Source organism: Hibiscus syriacus, unplaced genomic scaffold, assembly GCF_006381635.1.
Source record: "Hibiscus syriacus cultivar Baekdansim isolate YM2019G1 unplaced genomic scaffold, ASM638163v2 tig00112496_pilon, whole genome shotgun sequence".
Lineage (NCBI taxonomy): Eukaryota > Viridiplantae > Streptophyta > Magnoliopsida > Malvales > Malvaceae > Hibiscus > Hibiscus syriacus.
Window position 1 is genome coordinate 88,592 of NW_024063346.1, and position 19,372 is coordinate 107,963.

Sequence of the window (19,372 nt, forward strand, 5' to 3'; positions counted from 1 at the left end):
TTACTTTAATGTATAATATATATATATATGTATATAAATTTTTTTAAATTGTAGTTTAGCATGTCATGTTTTTATTTTTATATGTAAGTTACATTTTTACATTATATGTTAATATGCATGGTTTATAATCCTTAATTAAAATATATATATGTAATTTTTGTATGTCACGTTGTATGATGTTTTTAATTTTGTTTAATTAATTTTGGCATGATATCCTTTTTTGCACTATTCGTATGGTAACCTCATTTGCATAACTCGACATAATACATAATTGGATTAAGGATAATACACTTTTAATTTAAAATTATTTTAAGTGGGTTGTCATATGCATTTGAGGTCTGCTTTTAATAATTTTAAAATAAAGTGTATCCCGAAAGTGAAACCTAAAAATCGATTCTTCGCTTAAATTTTGGGAATGAAAGAAAGGAAGTGTTCATTTATTTAAATTTATCGAGAAAAGGTTGTTATAGCTTTTAAGATCTGGTCTCGATATTTGTAAATAATCGAACACTCTTTATCTTTCTAAAACGACTCGTAATGTTAATTTAATTTGTTTGAGTGCTTTTGAATGTTTTTAAATTTACATCATTGTTTTATGGGATCGAAAATCAAATTAAGTTCGAATTTGTAAAGTTCAATGCAAAGACATTAATTAATCGACTAGATACCTTCTTAGGGCGTTGTGGGGGTGCTAATCTTCCCGCACGTAACCGACTCCCGAACTCAGATTTTGGTAACGCAAACCTCAATTTGTTATTTTAATTAAAATTAATTTTTATTTAAAATAAAAAAACATTTTTGGGTGCCCAATCACACCCTAATCAAAGATTGGTGGCACTCTTCGAACCGTATATTTCGATTGTAAAGGAAATCCAAAATTTTTCGAAACGAGAGGTCTTTTAAATCGCATTTTGTTTTTAAATTAAAAAGATGATAATTAAGAATTAATGTGGTTTTCAAAATCTCACTTTTTCATTTTAAGAAAAAATCGTTTCGACAGCTTGGCGACTCTGCTGGGGACATTTTTTTAAGAGAGTCACGCCGATAGTCGATTAATTAATTGTCTTTGCAATTGAAAGTTATAAATTCGTTTTAATTTGGTTTTTGATCCCTTGTTTGGTTTTTAATAAGTTTTGTTTGTATTTTGGTTTTTTAATTTAATTTGATTAACAATTAAATAGTTGTACTGATCTGTTTGCTAATGGTTTCAGAATAATTGTGTGTTTTGGGATTTGATTTTGAGTGTTTTTTTTTGTTTGTTTTTCTCTTTTCCTCGCACATTGCAGAGCTGTATTTTCATGACATTAGCTAAAACCCTGCTCCTTCCAAATTAAGTAGGAGTGAGAGACTATGCCCTCGTGTGGTTTTCACCTCCGCATGGGATATTGGATTGCTCCTGGAGCTCACGCCTTATGGTCCTCGTGATGGTAATCACCTCCGCATGGACATAAGGAGGTGTGTTCCCTCGAAATTGAACTCGATCCCCTAAAGCCTGTGATGGGCCAGGATTGAGGGTTTGGTAGCCCAAGGGGGCACCGACAAGGACAATTCGAGAACCTATTACTTTAGAACCGAACCCAGCATATAGTGAACATAGAGCCTGAATTTAGGTCGAGCCTAACCTGAACCTTAAGAGTCCCGTGAGGAGGGTACAATAGGAAAAGCTTTTTGAGTCATTTAATTTTGCTTTTTGAATAAATGTATGCGAACTAGAAATCATGCGGTTATGTTTATTTTTCTTGAACAAGCATGCGAATTAGATATCACGCGGTTAGGATTTTTTCTAAATGAAAAAAGTATGGGGTAGATATCATGTTGGGTAGGATCAACTAAAGTATGATTGGTTAGCCAGCATGTGAGGGTAGGTTTTATTTGATGTTTATGGTACTTATTTTGTTGTTTATATTATGTACACTAACCCATTTTTGTTCTATGTCTATTTTATTTGAATTTTATTGCATTTACATCTTCATGTCATCACAAGGTGTTAACAAGTGATTGACTAATAAGAAGGCTAGACATATTGAGACAAGAAATTCTCAACCATGTAGTCAAAACCGGGAGATCCAAAGATGTTCGACTGATCATGAAGAATGATATCCGCTAAATGAAGAAACCAAGCTGATTGAAGACTTCCTTTAATGGGGAAAAGGCCAAGATGTTAACTCAAGAGATAGATACAATCATACTAAGGATAAGAAGACCCTTCACAAAGACATGAAGACCACTTCGTATTGAAAGTAAACATGGAGACCTCACGATTCGATTTAAAGACATCTGACGTCATCAAAGGTGATAAAATACGCCAACAAATTTGGGTTCAATGTTAGATTCCATGAAGAATATGTCTCAAGGAAATGAAGAAATGAATAATCACATTTATATTTTGACTACATGGTGTTCTGAATTCTTGTTGTCTAAATGAAGGTTGTTCTATGGTGGTCACTTTTAGGATTAACATCTTGTGCATTTGCATTTACATTTGCATTCTTATTAGCTTCAATTTATTTATTTATTTTTTTTTTGCTATTTTTGCTTTTTGTCCTTTTGTTATTTTATTTGTACTAACCTATTTTTATGTTGTTTTTCTCTTTGTCTGCATTGCATAATCATGACATATTCAAAAGGTGTTGATTTGTGAGTGGTCATCATAGTAAAAGGTTTTCATGGCGGACAAGGGGTTTCATGATCAAACAGACTATAACACAGTCAAGAAATGGCATCCTGAGAAAGCTTCGAAAATAGTGGAGAGTTGCGCACATAAATATCATATGTCTGACGAAGAGCACAAGGAGATAAGAGAGATAAAAGAGAAGATGTCCAAGATGATGGATATAATAGATGCTTTGTCCAAAGGAAATGAGACTTCTACCAAAGAAAAGAAAGAGGTCGAAGAAAATAATCTTGAGGTGTCAAATACGCAAGGGACTACTTTAGAACCTGCTGATTCTGACCAAAATGAGAAATCACGCACAATAATTATTCGTATCAACAAGTTGTTTGGAAATACCAAGGAAATAGTGGCAACTATAGAAGTTCAAAATGATGAAAAGAAGACATGCAGTCAAAACTCGTTGGTGTTTGATAGACTATTCCCAACATCAGGGAAAATAAAACTGGAAACTCCAGTTAAACCCAAGTTGAGAGGTGACTCTCGTTGTGATTCCATCCCAATATCATATAAGGAACTGTATGATTAACTGTTAGAAGCCCAAGAAGTGGCCCCGCATTATGGGAAACTTTTGCAGCCTCTATATCCAAGTTGGTATGACGTCAACGTTCGTTGTGAATATCATGATGGGATTCAAGGACATTCTATAGAGAATTGTCCTACCTTCAAACGTCGAGTTCAACTTCTACTAGATCATGGAGTATTGGAGTTTGAATTGAAAGGACAACCTAGTTTGGTAACAGATTATCCTGTTGGGTTCGAACCAAAAGTGACCAAATGTAAGAGTATTAGTGAGGACATCCAAGAAGAAGATTGTTTGCAAAAGTACATAGCTCAGATTCGTCATTTAAGAAATGAAAATGATAAATTGAGCAGAGAGATGGAAACCATACGAGATGATTTTCAAAGGATCAGTCAAGCTTTTAAATTTGCTGGTATAGGAAATGTCCCAGATGAGTGGATAACAGGAGTCGCTAAACTGAATAATGACGCTGAACAGTGGAGAAGGAACTGTAAGGTGCAAGAAGGTCGAGCCGAGAAGTTTTCTCATGATTTACAAATTGAAGAAAAAAGACGCAATATAGATGTTGATAATTTGGGAAGATATTAGGCCGAAATTCAGACGTTGAACAGATCCATTGCCAATATGGAAATCTCATATCAACGCCACAAGCGAGAGAATGACGCTGAGCTAGAAGTCGTTAGAGCCAAGAATGAGAAGTTGATGAAGATTGTGGATAAATTGTAGTGATCTTTTACAAGAGTTTCATAACCAAAATAACTTTCTTACAAAGAATATTCAACAGCAGTGTCTACAGCTTCGAGAATCGGCACTCAGGATAGAGAAAAGAGACAACGTCATGAAAGAAGCTATGACCCAAGTAAGCAATGTGGCTCAGAAATGGGTTAATTTAGCTGGCTTTGCAAGAGAATTGAAGCAGATTGACAACTCGACCCCCGAGCATAAGTTGAAATTAAATTGGCTTTTGAAGGAGATAGAAAAGTTTGAAGTGAAAGATGTCCATTATATATAAAATTTGTTTGATGTACCGAGACCTTTGTGTTCAATGAAAGTTGTTTTAAGATTGTCACTCTGGAATGACACCTTTTGTATTTGCATTTGGCATTTGCATTTGCATTTCATGTATTTATTTAAGCATTTTACATGCATTAATTATAACAACACGGAAATAACTTATGGAAGATTATGTGACAGTAACAACAAGATCATTCATTCATTCTACTTCCTCATCGTCATGAACAAACAAATGGAAACAATGGAGCAATCTCATAAGGAATCACAAGATCAGTTGCAAGAGCAATTAGTCGGGTTACAATAAGATACGAGGAATCAAACATCGGGTTCTTTGCAAGGCGTATCAAATCAAATGATCCAGGTACAGGTACCACATGCTGCTGGTAAAGAGAAAATGGAGGATAAAGGAAATCAGTCTCATCAGACTGGTACATCAAGAGTGATAATTTGCCCTGGAGCATCTAACTCAGACCCTAGGGATGAGCCTCGTCAATTTTGAGCAATTTGAAGACAAATTCAGGTGGTTGAATGAAGTCATTGAAGATATGAAGATTGTTAATGCCCCTCACAAGGAGTTAGAAGCTAGAGAACTCAGTTTGGTCCCTGATTTGGTCATCCCACATGAATTTAGGGTGCCTAATTTTGAGAAATATGATGGCACTAGTTGTCCCATAATTCATCTGAAGATGTTTTGTAGAAAGATGGAAAGGTACCTAAATAATGACAATCTGTTGATTCATTACTTCCATGATAGTCTTGTTGGGCCAGCTGTAGTATGGTATAATCGTTTGAACAAAGAACAGATCAAGATATGGGTCAACTTAGCTGATGCTTTTATGGGGTAATATCAATATGTTAAAGGCTTAGCCCCAAAACGTCATGACCTTCAAAGGATAAGAATGAAAGCTACTAAGAGTTTTAAAGAATATGCCCTAAGATGGAGAGGAGTGGCAGCACAAGTTCAACCTCCTTTGTTAGAAGAAGAAATATCATATATGTTTCACGATTCTCTTCCAGCTCCTTTCTTTGAGTTAATGTTGGGAAATTTGACGAAGGGCTTCAAGGATATTATGATGGCTGGAGAGATAATTGAAGATGCAATCAGCAAAGGAAACTTAAAAGACACTTCCAAACGTTCAACCGATCAAAAGTAAAAGGCTGATGAGGTGAATGAATGTCACATCCATAGCTCCCACAACCGCAAACGAAAAGGGGCAGCATGTTACTCGAGACGTCCAAAAAAAGTCCCAAGATCGAAAAATGCTTTGAAAGTGTTCCAAACTCCTATTTTAGATCTGTATCCCCATTTGATTAAAGGTTAATACCTCACACCGAGGCCAGTAAAAGTGCAACCAGACCCTTCTGCTCATAGCTATGATCAAGATAGTGTTTGTGATTTCCACTTGGGGGCATTAGGGCATTCTACAGGGAATTTTAGGCCACTGTTAAAGGAGATAGAGATGCTTGTGGAAAATAGAACATTGACAAGGGAATTGGTGAAACAGTGGATGATGAGCTCGAGTGGAGCATCAGAGCACATAGTGTAGCATCCGTTTGGGTCAGGTGTTGCTACGTAAGATGAGTAATGGGGCATCCTAGGTAGGAAGAGATCATTTCAATCTATCGTGAAGCTTTATTCCATTTGCAACATCATGTTTGAACTTGTTTTTCATCATTTCTTAGTTTTTTTTTTGTAATGATGTTTAAATAAATTCATGTTACTTTAAGGATGGTGAGCATTGAATCAAATTTGCAACTTGATATTCTTTGAATATCATCTGAATTAAAAAACTCTGTAAATGGTCAGAGTTATTGTTCTTTGACAAAGTGACATGATTGAAACCTGATAAAACAAGGACCTTGACCTTATCCCCAGAAGATACAATCGAACACTATACCATTTTCTTGCTGGGACTGATATAGCCTTATTCTATCATAAGGAGACAAACAAAAGGCTTGGTATTCAGGTATGCACAAGAACGGACAACATGAGGCATCTCTTTTGTATGATGTTACAAAACCGACTAGATTACACTTTTGTTGATGACGTTCAATGATGATTATGATCTTTACGGATGGAATAGTCGAGTAGATGAGTTTAGGTCAGTTGCTTGGGAATTGAACTCTAACGATGAGATTTTCTAACTTTCAACAACACCTAGACTATGACAGGTTCTTCTTGACAAGCTTAAGAAATTGGATCCGTATACCCAAATTATAATATTATATGTATACAATAAAGCTTGAGTTGTCCCTCTAGAGCAATTGGTTAAACGCCCCGGCTTTATGGATAGAATTCAGCTAGCTTGATAAAAGTGATTATATTATATGTATACAATAAAGCTGAGCTATTCCGCAAAAGAAATTGGTTATAGAGGAAACTCGAAAGCCCTGGCTTTATGAATAGATTATATTCAAACCATGACATTGATCGGGTACTTAGCAATTTGGTGTATGCTCCATTATGATTATCAAGTCAAAGACTTTGTGATGAGATGAACCCTTCAGCTAGCCTGATAGAGGCAAATTACAATAAAGCTGATTTCATCTAGCCAAGCAATGGCAAATTAAATCAATTTTATAAATAAGGAGTTTTAGTAAATATGGACTAAGGGAGTCAAGTAACACATGTTATAGTCAATTTCACACGAGCACTCAGGAATTTCATTTTTAGACCGATATTTCTGCACTACCTTTATTAGAGGAGTCTACGAGGCTTGAACAAATAGAAGATTTTAGAGAACTGAAATAGAAGTGTTCTAGAAAGTCTAGTAATTGATTATGCAAGTTGCGTCATTTTGTCCGTATCCGATTAAAATACCAAGCCAGAAAGAGGGGCATGTTGTGATGTTCACAAGGACCGAGAAAGAAATATAAGTTTGTTGGTCGAAACCTTAAAAAATAGGAAGCCAACCTGAAGCCATCCCATCAATTTTGACACTTGTCAAAGAGCTATAACTTTGAAAACATTAAAGAAGCTATTGATTCTTTTGATATTCTGGGAACTCATGTTTGTGATTTGATTCGATTGTGAGTGTGAATTGAGGGGTAATATTTTATAAAATTCTTTCATTTTTTGATCCCTAAAATAAGAGAAAAAGGAAAACATTTTCAAACAGGACATTCTCAAATGTGAAAAGTCCTTGAAGTTAGAAAGGCTTATTTTGCCTCTGTTGTAGAAAAAATAAATGATGCTAGAATAATAAAGCATTTCATAGTATTAAAAGCAAGTGGTCCGAGAGATTAGAAAGACTAAAGAATACAACTTGTAGCATTTCCTTGTGACGTTGTTAGTAACCCGCCAAGAAGAAGATGGTCTCATTATTTGGAAGGGGCACTTATCCCAGCTTGTATAAAAATGCAAGACATTTTGTTAAAAAAGTTGATCACTTCTTAAGTGTTTGTGGAAACATGAAGAGAAGCCTTCGAGCTATTTGACACTACTGTGTAGTGACACTAGATTGAGACTATTCAAGATTAAAATATTTTGGGCACGAAGGGAGCAATAAGTACCCACATTGAGGCATAACCAGAAACCCAGATCATGTTGAGATGACAAGATTCAGACCAATAAGACATTGAGAATGAGTCTTACCACTTGAAGTGTCAGGGGCAAACCGTGAATTTGAGTAGAGCTTACCTTGTAAAGCAAACCAACCGAGCATCAATCAATGGCAGAGTCCGAAAAGAACAACTTAGAAAGCGTAATTGAGCCAAGGATGGAAATGGGGCAACACAGTGGTATTTCTGATCATAGCAAGAAATTGAGAGAGAAAACAATTTCTCCGAAATGAAGATAAAAAAAATGAAGACAACAAGAAGATAGAAGAATATCAGAATGCTCTTCAAAAATGCAAGTTGAAAATTATGAGTTGTTATACGGATATCTAAAGTAAACTCCGAAGAGGAATGATCAAGTAGAAGAAGACTAAGTTTGTCACTTTGAGGTCAAATGAAGATGAAATCGACATTTATGCATTTATGAGAACATCATTTGCATAAAAAATCATTACATCGATTCATTTAATTGCATTCATGTTTCATGCATAAACACATGATTTTGACAGATCTTTCAGTGAAAAGAGAAGATGCAGGATGTTAAAATCCCGACAATTGAAATGTAGAAGTTAAACATCAAATAAGAAATATTTCTTACCCAGTAAGCAATTTAAGTCCTTAGTGTCATCAGTAAGTCTTTCGAGCATGATGATGAAGTCCTTCGGGCCATCAGTAAGTCTTTTGAGCATGATGATTAAATCATTCGTGTAATTTGTAAGCCTTCACCGAAGAGTAGTGAAGCACCATCTTAAGCCTTCAAGGAAGAGTAGTGAAGTAAATCCATCTGTAAGTCTTTAGAGCAAGATGATAAATCCTTCGGGCCATCCGTAAAACCTTCGGGTAAGATGTTTTCACATGAATTTGAAAATGAAAAAACCATGTTTTGAGAAGATGAAATTTTTGAAAACAAAGAATGCAATTTTCAAAATTTCACAATTTACAAGTCCTTCGGGCCATCAGTAAGTCTTTCGAGCATGATGATGAAATTCTTCGTGTCATCAGTAAGTCTTTCGAGCATGATGATTAAATCCTTAAGGTAATTTGTAAGCCTTCACGGAAGAGTAGTGAAGCAAACCCATCAGTAAGTGCCATCAGTAAGTCTTTCGAGCATGATGATGAAATCCTTCGGGTCATCTGTAAGTCTTTCGAGCAAGATGATAAGTCCTCCGAACCATTTTAATCCTTCTCGGAATAGTGTTGGAGCAAGTCATCAGATCATCAGATGTGGGAGGAAATTGAAGGTTCTCGAGTACAAAGAAGCGGATCAATTGATTAAAAGGAAATGCGCACGAGGAGTCATTAACCAATTCAAAGTCCCAGGAAGAGAGAGGTTCAGATGGCAGTCGAGTCCAAGAATATTCTCATATCTAGTTGTTGCGAGACATGCTCCCTCAAGAGAAATGGATTCTCAAAGATTCTCTTAAATTCTAAATTTTTTCTAGTATAATATTTTTCAAATCTTCAAGCATACATTAATAAGTGGAAACGTTTGATTTTCAGGTTTAACCATCAAAGTTGAGCCTTCATGGAAGAATAGTGAAGCAAAATCACACCAGTAGATTGTTCGAGTTCTACTCCTTGAAGCAAGAGGGAGCGAACCCGTAGGCAGAAGATTGTTCGAGTTCTACTCCCTGAAGTAAGAGGGAGAGAACCCGTAGGTAGAAGATTGTTCGAGTTCTACTCCCTGAAGCAAAAAGGAGTGAACCCGTAAGCAGAAGATTGTTCGAGTTCTACTCCCTGAAGCAAGAGGGAGTGAACTCGTAAACATAAGATTTTTCGAGTTCTACTCCCTGAAGCAACAGGGAGCGAACCTGTTTTTAAAAGATTGTTCGAGTTCTTTAATCCCTGAACAAGAGGGAGTGGATACGTCATTTGAATATTTTTCAAGTCTCATTTATCCCGACGTAACAGTGAGTGGTTTAATCTTTTGAAGTTCTCAGAACCGGACAAACTCGATCATCTTTTGATCTTTGCTCTATTCTCGTTACACGATAATGAGCAAAGAGGGGCAGTTGTAGATGCTCGTTTTTGTCCGGGACTAGGTCGCTAAACCCGACCCCAAATCTATTGAAGGCCCAATTCAAGTCCAATATTCCTCAGCAGAGCAAACCAGCCTACGTGAAGCCTGGAAAACAAAAATGGTTAGAAGGAGTTAACAAGGGTGAAAAGGCAGTTAACAAAGAGAAGCACGACTGGGGAATTAAAAAACTGAAAAGGATCAGTTTAAAGGGGGTAACCACTGGAAACTAAAAGAGGAGAGAGGAGAGAACACATAAAGTGGAAATTAACTGAGTGAACAAAAAAGAGGGGATTAGACATTGGGGAAAAACACATAGAATGAACAAAAAAAATCACTGTAAAGGAGGAGAGAAAGAACCTGTTGTTTTTTTACGGAGAGAAACCAATAAACATAAAAAATTTTGTACAAAAAAAGAGGTATTTCCCTCCTATTCGAAGATCAAAGGAAGCAAAGGATCTCTCTTGTCATTGAATCAGAGTAATACACAAAATCAAAAAGGGTTACTTATTTCTATGTTTCCATTCTCAATTGTTTTTGTAATTTACTTACTTATTTCTATGTTTCCATTTTCAATTGTTTTTGTAATTTACTTGTACATGTATATGCTTTGAGTCAAAATCAAGTTAAACTATATAGAAATAACAGTACATTTACCTTAGAGGTTCGGGGTCATTTCCGATGCTACATTCGAAGGAAAAAAATAAATAGTCGGCTTAGGTTCCTAAAAAAATAGAATAAAATCAGTAAATATTTTGAAATCAATTCGTTTAAGGGTTGAATGCAAATAGGAAAAGGGTTTTAGTCCATTTACCTTATTCACCGGAAACATTATCGTCGGTTTTGTCGGAGTAGATAGTTGGTATCATCGTGTGAGCTTCGAAGGGTAGATAGTGAGGGAGAGAGTTTCGATCGAGAGATGGGAGTTGAGGAAGAATAGAAATTATAAGAGGGGTTTGTTTTTTTATTTGGTCTGATCCATGGCCATCAAAAAATGAGTGAGGCAGTAGCGTTGGGAGGCAACCATTAAAGTTTAAGTTGTGTGAGTTTAGCGAGAGAGAAGAGGGTGAGGCGTGTGTGCACTTTTGTTTCAATAAATTACTAAGTTTTTTTTAGTTAAGTTATAGTAAAGTTTTTGGTTAAATTAGGTTTAAGTCCATGATATTTATGCTTGCTTTCCTTTAAGTCTTTGTTTTAATTTTAAATTAGTATGTTTAATTTTACATGTGTTCAGATTTAGTCATTACTTTAATGTATAATATATATATATGTATATACATTTTTTTTAAATTGTAGTTTAGCATGTCATGTTTTTATTTTTATATTTAAGTTACATTTGTACATTATATGTTAATATGCATGGTTTATAATCCTTAATTAAAATATATGTATGTAATTTTTTGTATGTCACGTTGTATGATGTTTTTAATTTTGTTTAATTAATTTTGGCATGATATCCTTTTTTGCACTATTCGCATGCTAACCTCATTTGCATAACTCGACATAATACATTATTGGATTAAGGATGATACACTTTTAATTTAAAATTGTTTTAAGTAGGTTGTCATACGCATTTGAGGTCCGCTTTTAATAATTTTAAAATAAAAGTGTATCCCGAAAGTGAAACCTAAAAATTGAATCTTCGCTTAAAATTTGGGAACGAAAGAAAAGGAAGTGTTCGTTTATTTAAATTTATCGAGAAAAGGTTGTTATAGCTTTTAAGATCTGGTCTCGATATTTGTAAATAATCGAACACTCTTTATCTTTCTAAAATGACTCGGTAATGTTAATTTAATTTGTTTGAGTGTTTTTGAATGTTTTTAAATTTACATCATTGTTTTATGGGATCAAAAATCAAATTAAGTTCGAATTTGTAAAGTTCAATGCAAAGACATTAATTAATCGACTAGGTACCTTCTTAGGGCGTTGTGGGGTGCTAATCATTCCCCGTACGTAACCGACTCCCGAACTCGGATTTTGGTAACGCAAACCTCAGTTTGTTGTTTTAATTAAAATTAATTTTTATTTAAAATAACAAAATATTTTTGGGTGCCCAATCACACCCTAATAAAAGATTGGTGGCGACTCTTTGAACCGTATATTTCGATTGTAAAGGAAATCTAAAATTTTTCGAAACGAGAGGCATTTTAAATCGTATTTTGTTTTTAAATTAAAAAGAGGATAATTAAGAATTAATGTGGTTTTCAAAATCTCACTTTTTTCATTTTAAGAAAAAATCTCACTTTTTTCATTTTAAGAAAAAATTGTTTCGATTCCAATTAGAATAGGTAAGCAGTTATTAGTATAAGTTTAAGATCCTATGATACCACCGTAGCATCAAACGTTGGCATTGGCATTTTTTATTTAGTTTTCAGGATAATTGTGACGCAGCCAATGCTTCAAAAGTGTTAAATTTATGGAATGCAGAAGCTCCAAATAGGTATTTCAACAAGCACCTGCTCTCTCAGTTTCAGGTGCTATGGCAATTTTACAGTAATACCTGGTTTAGTTTGTGTTCATTCATTTACATAGTAAAAAGACGTACTTCACTTTGGCATTTTGGAACAATCCAGAAGGATAAAAATGTAGTTTTCGAGCATTTTTGTTTAATCAATGTGAACCTCTGCCTCTGTCTGCTGCTTAGAAATAGCTGGAGTTGTTTTAGTTCGTTGAATGGAGCCTATCCGTGGCCTAGGTCAGTAGGACATGCTGTAAGGTTGAAGCTTAAGTGCTCATTTAACGAAAAAGCTAAAGCTTTAATATCATGGTGCTTGAAAACAGACAGTTCATTTATAGAGAGACGTTATATCATGGAGTGTCCGCAGTATTCCCTCAAAATCCATGGTCCACTATGCTTCTTGATTCAAGTTGTTTAATGTGTATAACCATCACATCTTCTATTACGGCATTGAGCATATTTATATGGAAGTATAACTATATATTTTCATGTTCTCTGAATCTACTACCTTCAGATGGTGTAGAGCTAGTACTTGAGAAAGGGGCACACTTTTCCCTTGAACAAAGGCAATTTCATGCAGGTGGGAATGTATATGGTAGGGAGATGTTTGCCCCAGTCAAAACTTGAAAATTCCAGATTTAACTAGTATTATACTTGTTTTGCCTTACCCCGTTTCTGATATGTCCTTTTTTGAATGTAAAGAATCAGAAGCACGTATACTAGCTAAATTAATGGAAATAAATTCTGAAAATATCACCGAAGACATTATAGTTTTATTGATATGTAGAGTTGAAAAATTATGTTTGTATGTATCAACTTTGAACCAACATTGAAAAAAGGGGACATGGTTTATAGCGCCACTTAACAGAATTAGATTTTTTTTCCTAACCCAAAAGTAATAATACACCAACGTTTTCAAAATAATTAATAACCCTGATAATTACATGCATCTTTGTTTTTATATTCTTGATTATTTATGGTATTTCTTCTCTTAATTGAAGTATATTTAATTATAAAAGTTGTGGTAACACGTTCCTTTGCAGGTTATGTTTCTATGCAACCACTGCCCATTTGTAAAACACTTGAAGAAGGATCTTGCAAAGCTTTCCAATTTCTATATGAAGGTAGCCAAGTTCCCTTCCACTTTCTGGGTTCTTCAACTTGCTTTATTTCCTGTTAAGGAACTTGGAAAGATAATTAACTGTACGACAATCCAAAATTTATTGCACTCTGCTGCAGAAAGGGCTCGCTGTTGTTGCAATATCTTCAAATTCTGTCGCCACTCACCCACAGGTTCCACTGATCCCCTAATTTGAGAATAGAGATACAATGAAGCTTCGTGTATGATTTCTCCAAATGAACTTTTGTTCACAGGATGGACCACAATTCATGGCAGAAGATGCTAAGCTGTATAATTATCCTTTCCCTTACCTATATGATGAGGTATGCCAGTGCTATCCATGTTCTCCTTTAAAAAACAGTGTAAATAAATGAAAACATTATTACGAGCTTTCCTTTCCCTTGACAAAAAAGTTAAAACATGCAACTGAGATAATTAGAATATGAAAACCTTGGGACTGCAAGAATATGACTAGCATCTGTTTTCTGTTTTCGCAATTACCTGGCTTCTTCATCTGTGATTGGCCCACCTGTTCATATATTTCTTAATATCTTATTATCTTTCGATTCCATTTTTGATATTTAGACCTCTGACACATTTCTTCGGGAGTAGCTTCTGTCTGTTCTGACATTTCATGCGTGCAAATGACATTAGCTTGCTTCGTAATTGATTTTCTCATTAAATGCTTCTTCTTGATCAAGTTAAATATGTTTAAACCTCAGACTCAAGATGTTGCAAGAGATCTTGGGGCAGTTTGTACGCCAGAGTTTTTCCTATTTAAAAAGGTAATCACAAGCTGTGTAACTTATTTTATGTTCCAAACATCAAACGTTGGTTTTTCCCTTGAATTACCTTACTGGGCTAGGCTACCATCCTTGAGTCAGGTTGGCAATGATAAGTCGTGCCATGAAGGTTTTATTGTTGGAAATGTATGATTTATCACTATGTAATCCACTTAGAAGATTGTGGGATTAAGTCTTGGGATCATGTTAAAGAGTCTTTAAAATAATAGCAATAATAACTTGTTAAGCTCTCTCTTTGAGAAAAGGATGGAAGGAGGCCATTTGAGCTGGTATATCACGGCCAATTTGATGATTCCAGGCCAAGTAATAGTGTTCCTGTTACTGGAAGGTTCGGTTATGTGATTTTAGGCTTAATATGATTAATAATTTGATTCCTCATTCCTGTTGCACTAGTAAACAATCTACCTTGTTTAACAATTTCTTGGGACTTAAGCCTTGCTATAGACAGTGTCCTTAGTGGCCAACCAGTACCATCAGTTCAGAAACCAAGGTGCATCTCTTCCTCATGTACTTTACATTTTTTGTTCACTTAATCGTTTGACTAGATGGATTACCAACTGAAAATCATTATTTCCCTTTTGCTAACAGTGTTGGATGCAGCATAAAGTGGCACCCGCAAAAGAGCTAGTAATCTGCAAAAACTTTTCCAGTTATCTGATGAACATACTGTGAGTGCACCTTTGTTCAGAGAAGTGGCATTTGATTATAGTGCAAAGAGATTATATTGGAATGCACTTATTTTCCTGTCATAAATGTTTCCATAAATGCTTTGGATTCCTGGAAGCACAGCGGACATGGGAAGATTTAACATGTAAATTTGATTTGCGTACAGATAAACAGCTGTTACAGAAGTGTACCGGTTAGTATATCAGACTTATCGTTGTCAGCATGCAGTAATCATTTGCTACTAATTCCTTAGGTTCTAGTATGCAGGCTTCTGACTCTGAGAGACATTGAAAGAAGTGGTTCAGGAATATATAAATAATCAGAGGCAAGATTTTATGTTAGGGGCGAATTTATAAAATGTTAAGGTCGAAAATAGATTATCAATATAAAATACTAAAAATAATTAAATTATATGAGAATTTAAAATTTTCAAGAGTGTTTGTCCCGCAAACTCCCCTTGGTCCATCCGGTCTATTCATGTATAACTTTAATCAATAATCAGAATCTGAAACTTCTATTGAAGCCGCGGGCATAGTAGATGACTTGGTATTTTTCGCCGGGGGGGGGGGGGGGTTTACATCTTTGGTGCAAAAATTTGAGTGCCGTGCATAATGCTCTTAAACAGAAAATTCTCAGATCTCCTTTTTCATCCTACCGTGGTCCCCAAACTTTGGCAATATCATATTTTTATTCTTACAAGTTCCAAATATCATAATAGCATGTTCAGACGTGGTAGCTTAGGCTTGGTGATAAATCATAAGTGCCGACAAAAAAATATTCTGATAAATGTTCATACATGCAAATATCGAGACCTAATCGGAGTACTGGGGATATATTTACATTGCAAATAAAGTGAGAAAGTTAATGGAGCGTAAAATAATCCTTCTTGCACGAACAGCTGTTGTCCTTGCCTAGAATATAACAGTAAAAGAATAATAAATTGGTTGTCAGATTATTAATGTTAGAATAAATATAACCAAAACTAGGGTTATATTCCTTCCGCCTGTGTGTGTCGGCTATGGTTGAGGATCTTGCGTGGGCCAAAAACTGGAACATGAACCCATTATCTTATGTTCTTCAACCCATTCAATTGTGTCAGAAAAAATCCCAATTTAAGCAACTGCAATTTGCACAATTACCCATTGATGAAGAGCAAGCAAAGAAGGAAAGCAAGGCCTGGTGCTGTAATGATGGGTCATGTGAGATTGCTCCTCAGTGATCCATCTACGATGATAATGGCGGCAATTTTAATCATTTGACTGTTGGATGGATGGAAGGACAGAACTCCAACTATTTGATTTGCCTTCTACTTCAGCTTTGCAATCTGACCAATAAAATCCTTCAAGGATACTTGACACATGAGATCATCAAGTTTTATTAGGGATGATAATACAGATTTAAATATTTTTATTTATGTGATATATATTTTTTGAGGATTTTTGTAATATTAAGACTATCCTAGTTGTTATTTGTAATAAATTTATATCAAATATCTCGAAAAGCAAAAAAAAAAAAAAGAAGAAAAAAAGTAAGATGCAATGCTTTCACAAGTAATCAAACATATTAGTAATCAAACATACTAGATACAAGGGATGGACCGAAAGAGAAGGGTAGAGCCTAGGGATAGTTGTCCATTTTAAAAGTCTCAAATTCTTATATATTTTAAGTATTTTTTTTTTATATTTACGATTGAAAATCTATTTTCATCCGTCTAAAATTTTATAAGTTTATCATCTTTTAAAATTTTATAAATTTGTCCCCTAACATAAAATCGTTATGTATTTCATGTAATCCATCATTACATATTTCATGTGATACATAAAATGATATTATCATAACTTACTTTGAATAATGAATCTTTTCTTATATGAATCATCTGACGTTATATATTTTATGCAACACATAAAATCGTATTATAATAATTTACTTTGAATAGTGAATTATGTCTTAAATGGATCATCTACCGTTACAAATTTCATGTACTACATACAATCATGCTATAATAAGAGTTCAAACTTTAATATGTAATATCAACTTATGATAATTTTATTGTTCCAACTATAATTTTAGACATGTCTAACCATCATTGCATTAAACATAAATAAAATCTATTATATATTTTTATTTGTTTAATATGATTATATTTCTTAACCTATTAAAAATATACACATCTCATATTACGAATAGACTTGGCGGAAGCTTTAAGGTCGATTATCCTATAATTAGTAATATGAAGTTTTAGATCCGTCTCAATATCATCGAATTATTATTATTATATATTGGAGAAGCATCATGTGAGGGTCGACATCAGACAAGTAGATTAATAGGTGGCAACTTCCAAATTAGAGATCCCACACCAACATCACAGGACAAGCATTAATCCCCCCCCCCAACCTGTTTTCCTATGATCATCAAGGCATCTCTATATTAATTCCATACGTTACTTTCATGTCTTATTCTTCTATCCCTATTATTCTATTTCACAGCATTTATATCAAACCCTCGATTTGTTATTATTGTTATCTTATTCACTTTTATTATTGACCACTATAATCTTCCTACTAACTTGCGTCCATTGCTGGATGCTATGAAGAATTAAGTCTAAACATCCATATGGTATGGCAAAAAGATAATGGGATATTTTATTTTAATTCATTAATTTTATAACTTAATGGAGGGAAATAACTACATAATAATTTTCCGTAAAAAAACCCTTACACCCTCTCATCTATTGCTTAAGATAAGATTGTCCATATTTTTTATTTTTTACAATTTACATTAACTAAGATCCTACATTAATTTTCCTTATTATGAAATCGATTCTACGTTAATTTTCCTTCTCCTTAATAATTTTCATTTATTATTTTTTTTTTAGAATTAAGTAAAAGTTGAAGGAAAATTAATGTAGGATATTAAGAGGAAAAAATAAAAGATGGAGTATTTACTTTCTACTAGTACCATAATTAACTATTTAACAAATACATTTGACTCCAAATTAGAAATAAACGAAGAACAAGGGTAAGTAAGCTATTGAGATTTATAATGTTTTAGTATTTTTATTGCATTCAAATAAATCTTACTTTTTAATTTATATCTAAATAAATCCTTAATTCATTTGAAATAAGGCTTTATTTGGATAAATCAAATGGTCAAAGCTTATTTAAATACAATAAAAATAAAAGTCTTCTATATTACTAATTGTTAATATTTTATTTAAAAAAATAGTATAAGTGTTACTATATAAAATTGGAAATTTGACTTTGGCTTCCGGGTTTTGAAAAAAGTTCAAATCCAGACAGATCAAAGACACTCCAATTATCAGCCATTAAGTTTGCAGAAACCTTTAGGTGATCATCAACCGGAAAGGACTCGAACTGTTGCAGTTGAACCATCGATTGACATTCAAAGCTCGGAGTTTCTGATGCAGAATTAGACCAGAAAACATCTTGTACCATTTCCTCAGCAAACAAATTCTGCAACCCAAACGCATTCATCGGGTCAGTTTCCAGCAATCCCTCGACACTGTTATTATCCTCTTTTAGATGTTGCTTAAAACGAGGAATTTCTTGAAGCAAATAAGATTCTGGACTCGGATGAACCACTGGTAAATCCGGGCACTCCATCGATGAATCATTTGGGGTGTTGATATCTTGTTCTAAAACACTCCATGGATCGATCCCTTCATTAGGCCATTCTTGAGCAAGAATCTCGTGCTGATCTGAGCTTGTGTTTTGGTTCAAGAATTGAGAAAAGATAACAGCTAGATCAATATCCGACCCACTAGCAGGAGTTGGTTGGTTCGCTGGGTTTCCATCGGAGTAACTACTGGTCCCAATCGTCTGCTGATCGTGATTACTATGATTCTCAGAAACCTGAACCTGACCACCATTTTTGTTGACACTGGTGGACTTGCCACGTCGAGTCTTACGACAGCCACCACCGACAGGCACATTCCTAAGGGAACCACCTTTGGTCCAATACCTTCTGCAACCTTTGCAAAAGTACCTGGGCTGCGACAAGCTGTAGTTGTTGTAATAACAGAATTTGGTGTTGGCGGAGGCACAACGTGGACAATTGGGAGCAAGTTCAACCTTGGATTTCCACTTTCCGTTAATAGGCAACATTGGCCGTGGAACACCGCACTGCAACATCTGGTCAGTACTAACTGCGAACATTTTTTTGCGATAGAACCGCAAAGCAAAGGAAAGGAATAAGTGGGAGAGGGATGGGAGTTTAGTGGGAAAAGAAGGGGGCATGTGTGTATGTATAGCGTTTGATGGTGCAAAGGGAAAAAAACGTGGGCGGTTGGCGAGCCGTCGGGACCAAGAAATTGTACGTTATGTAGTGATGGATGTATTGTTATGTGACGGAGTGAGGGTTGTTTTGTAGTATAACTGTCATTTAATTACTAAGGTAGATGGATCGTGTGTGACTCTCTTTACATTTCATTATTGTCACTAATGTGCCGTTTTCTTCGTTGCCCCTCATCTAGATTGTGATTGAAGTACAAGTCAAAGCAACCCTAGTTGTGCTTCTATTATT

The 19,372-nt window shown here is 34.8% G+C and overlaps 2 protein-coding genes across 3 annotated transcripts in view; one reads left to right on the forward strand and one right to left on the reverse strand.

Moving 5' to 3' along the window:
* LOC120180427 overlaps positions 1–14,841 on the forward strand; it is a 31,052-nt gene extending 16,211 nt beyond the window's left edge. Inside the window, exons 3-10 of one of the 2 annotated variants that reach the window (XM_039185749.1) lie at positions 12,159–12,257; positions 13,285–13,365; positions 13,481–13,534; positions 13,616–13,684; positions 14,084–14,146; positions 14,410–14,492; positions 14,589–14,654; positions 14,753–14,841. In XM_039185749.1, coding sequence (XP_039041680.1) covers positions 12,159–12,257; positions 13,285–13,365; positions 13,481–13,534; positions 13,616–13,684; positions 14,084–14,146; positions 14,410–14,492; positions 14,589–14,654; positions 14,753–14,792 — 555 coding nt within the window. In that variant the 3' untranslated portion in view covers positions 14,793–14,841. The remainder of the gene's footprint in view (positions 1–12,158; positions 12,258–13,284; positions 13,366–13,480; positions 13,535–13,615; positions 13,685–14,083; positions 14,147–14,409; positions 14,493–14,588; positions 14,655–14,752) is intronic. The other variant, XM_039185751.1, reaches the window with a different exon arrangement.
* Positions 14,842–17,855: 3,014 nt separating this feature from the next.
* On the reverse strand, positions 17,856–19,064 carry LOC120180452 (dof zinc finger protein DOF1.2-like). Its single transcript, XM_039185773.1, has one exon. It carries the CDS (start codon positions 19,003–19,005, stop codon positions 18,067–18,069), a length of 939 nt encoding a protein of 312 aa, XP_039041704.1. The 5' UTR covers positions 19,006–19,064; the 3' UTR covers positions 17,856–18,066.
* Between the last annotated feature and the right edge of the window lie 308 nt (positions 19,065–19,372).

Coding starts and splice junctions, on each gene's coding strand:
- LOC120180452 (XM_039185773.1), bottom strand. CDS start 19,005: ATGTTCGCAGTTAGTACTGACCAGATGTTGCAGTGCGGTGTTCCACGG.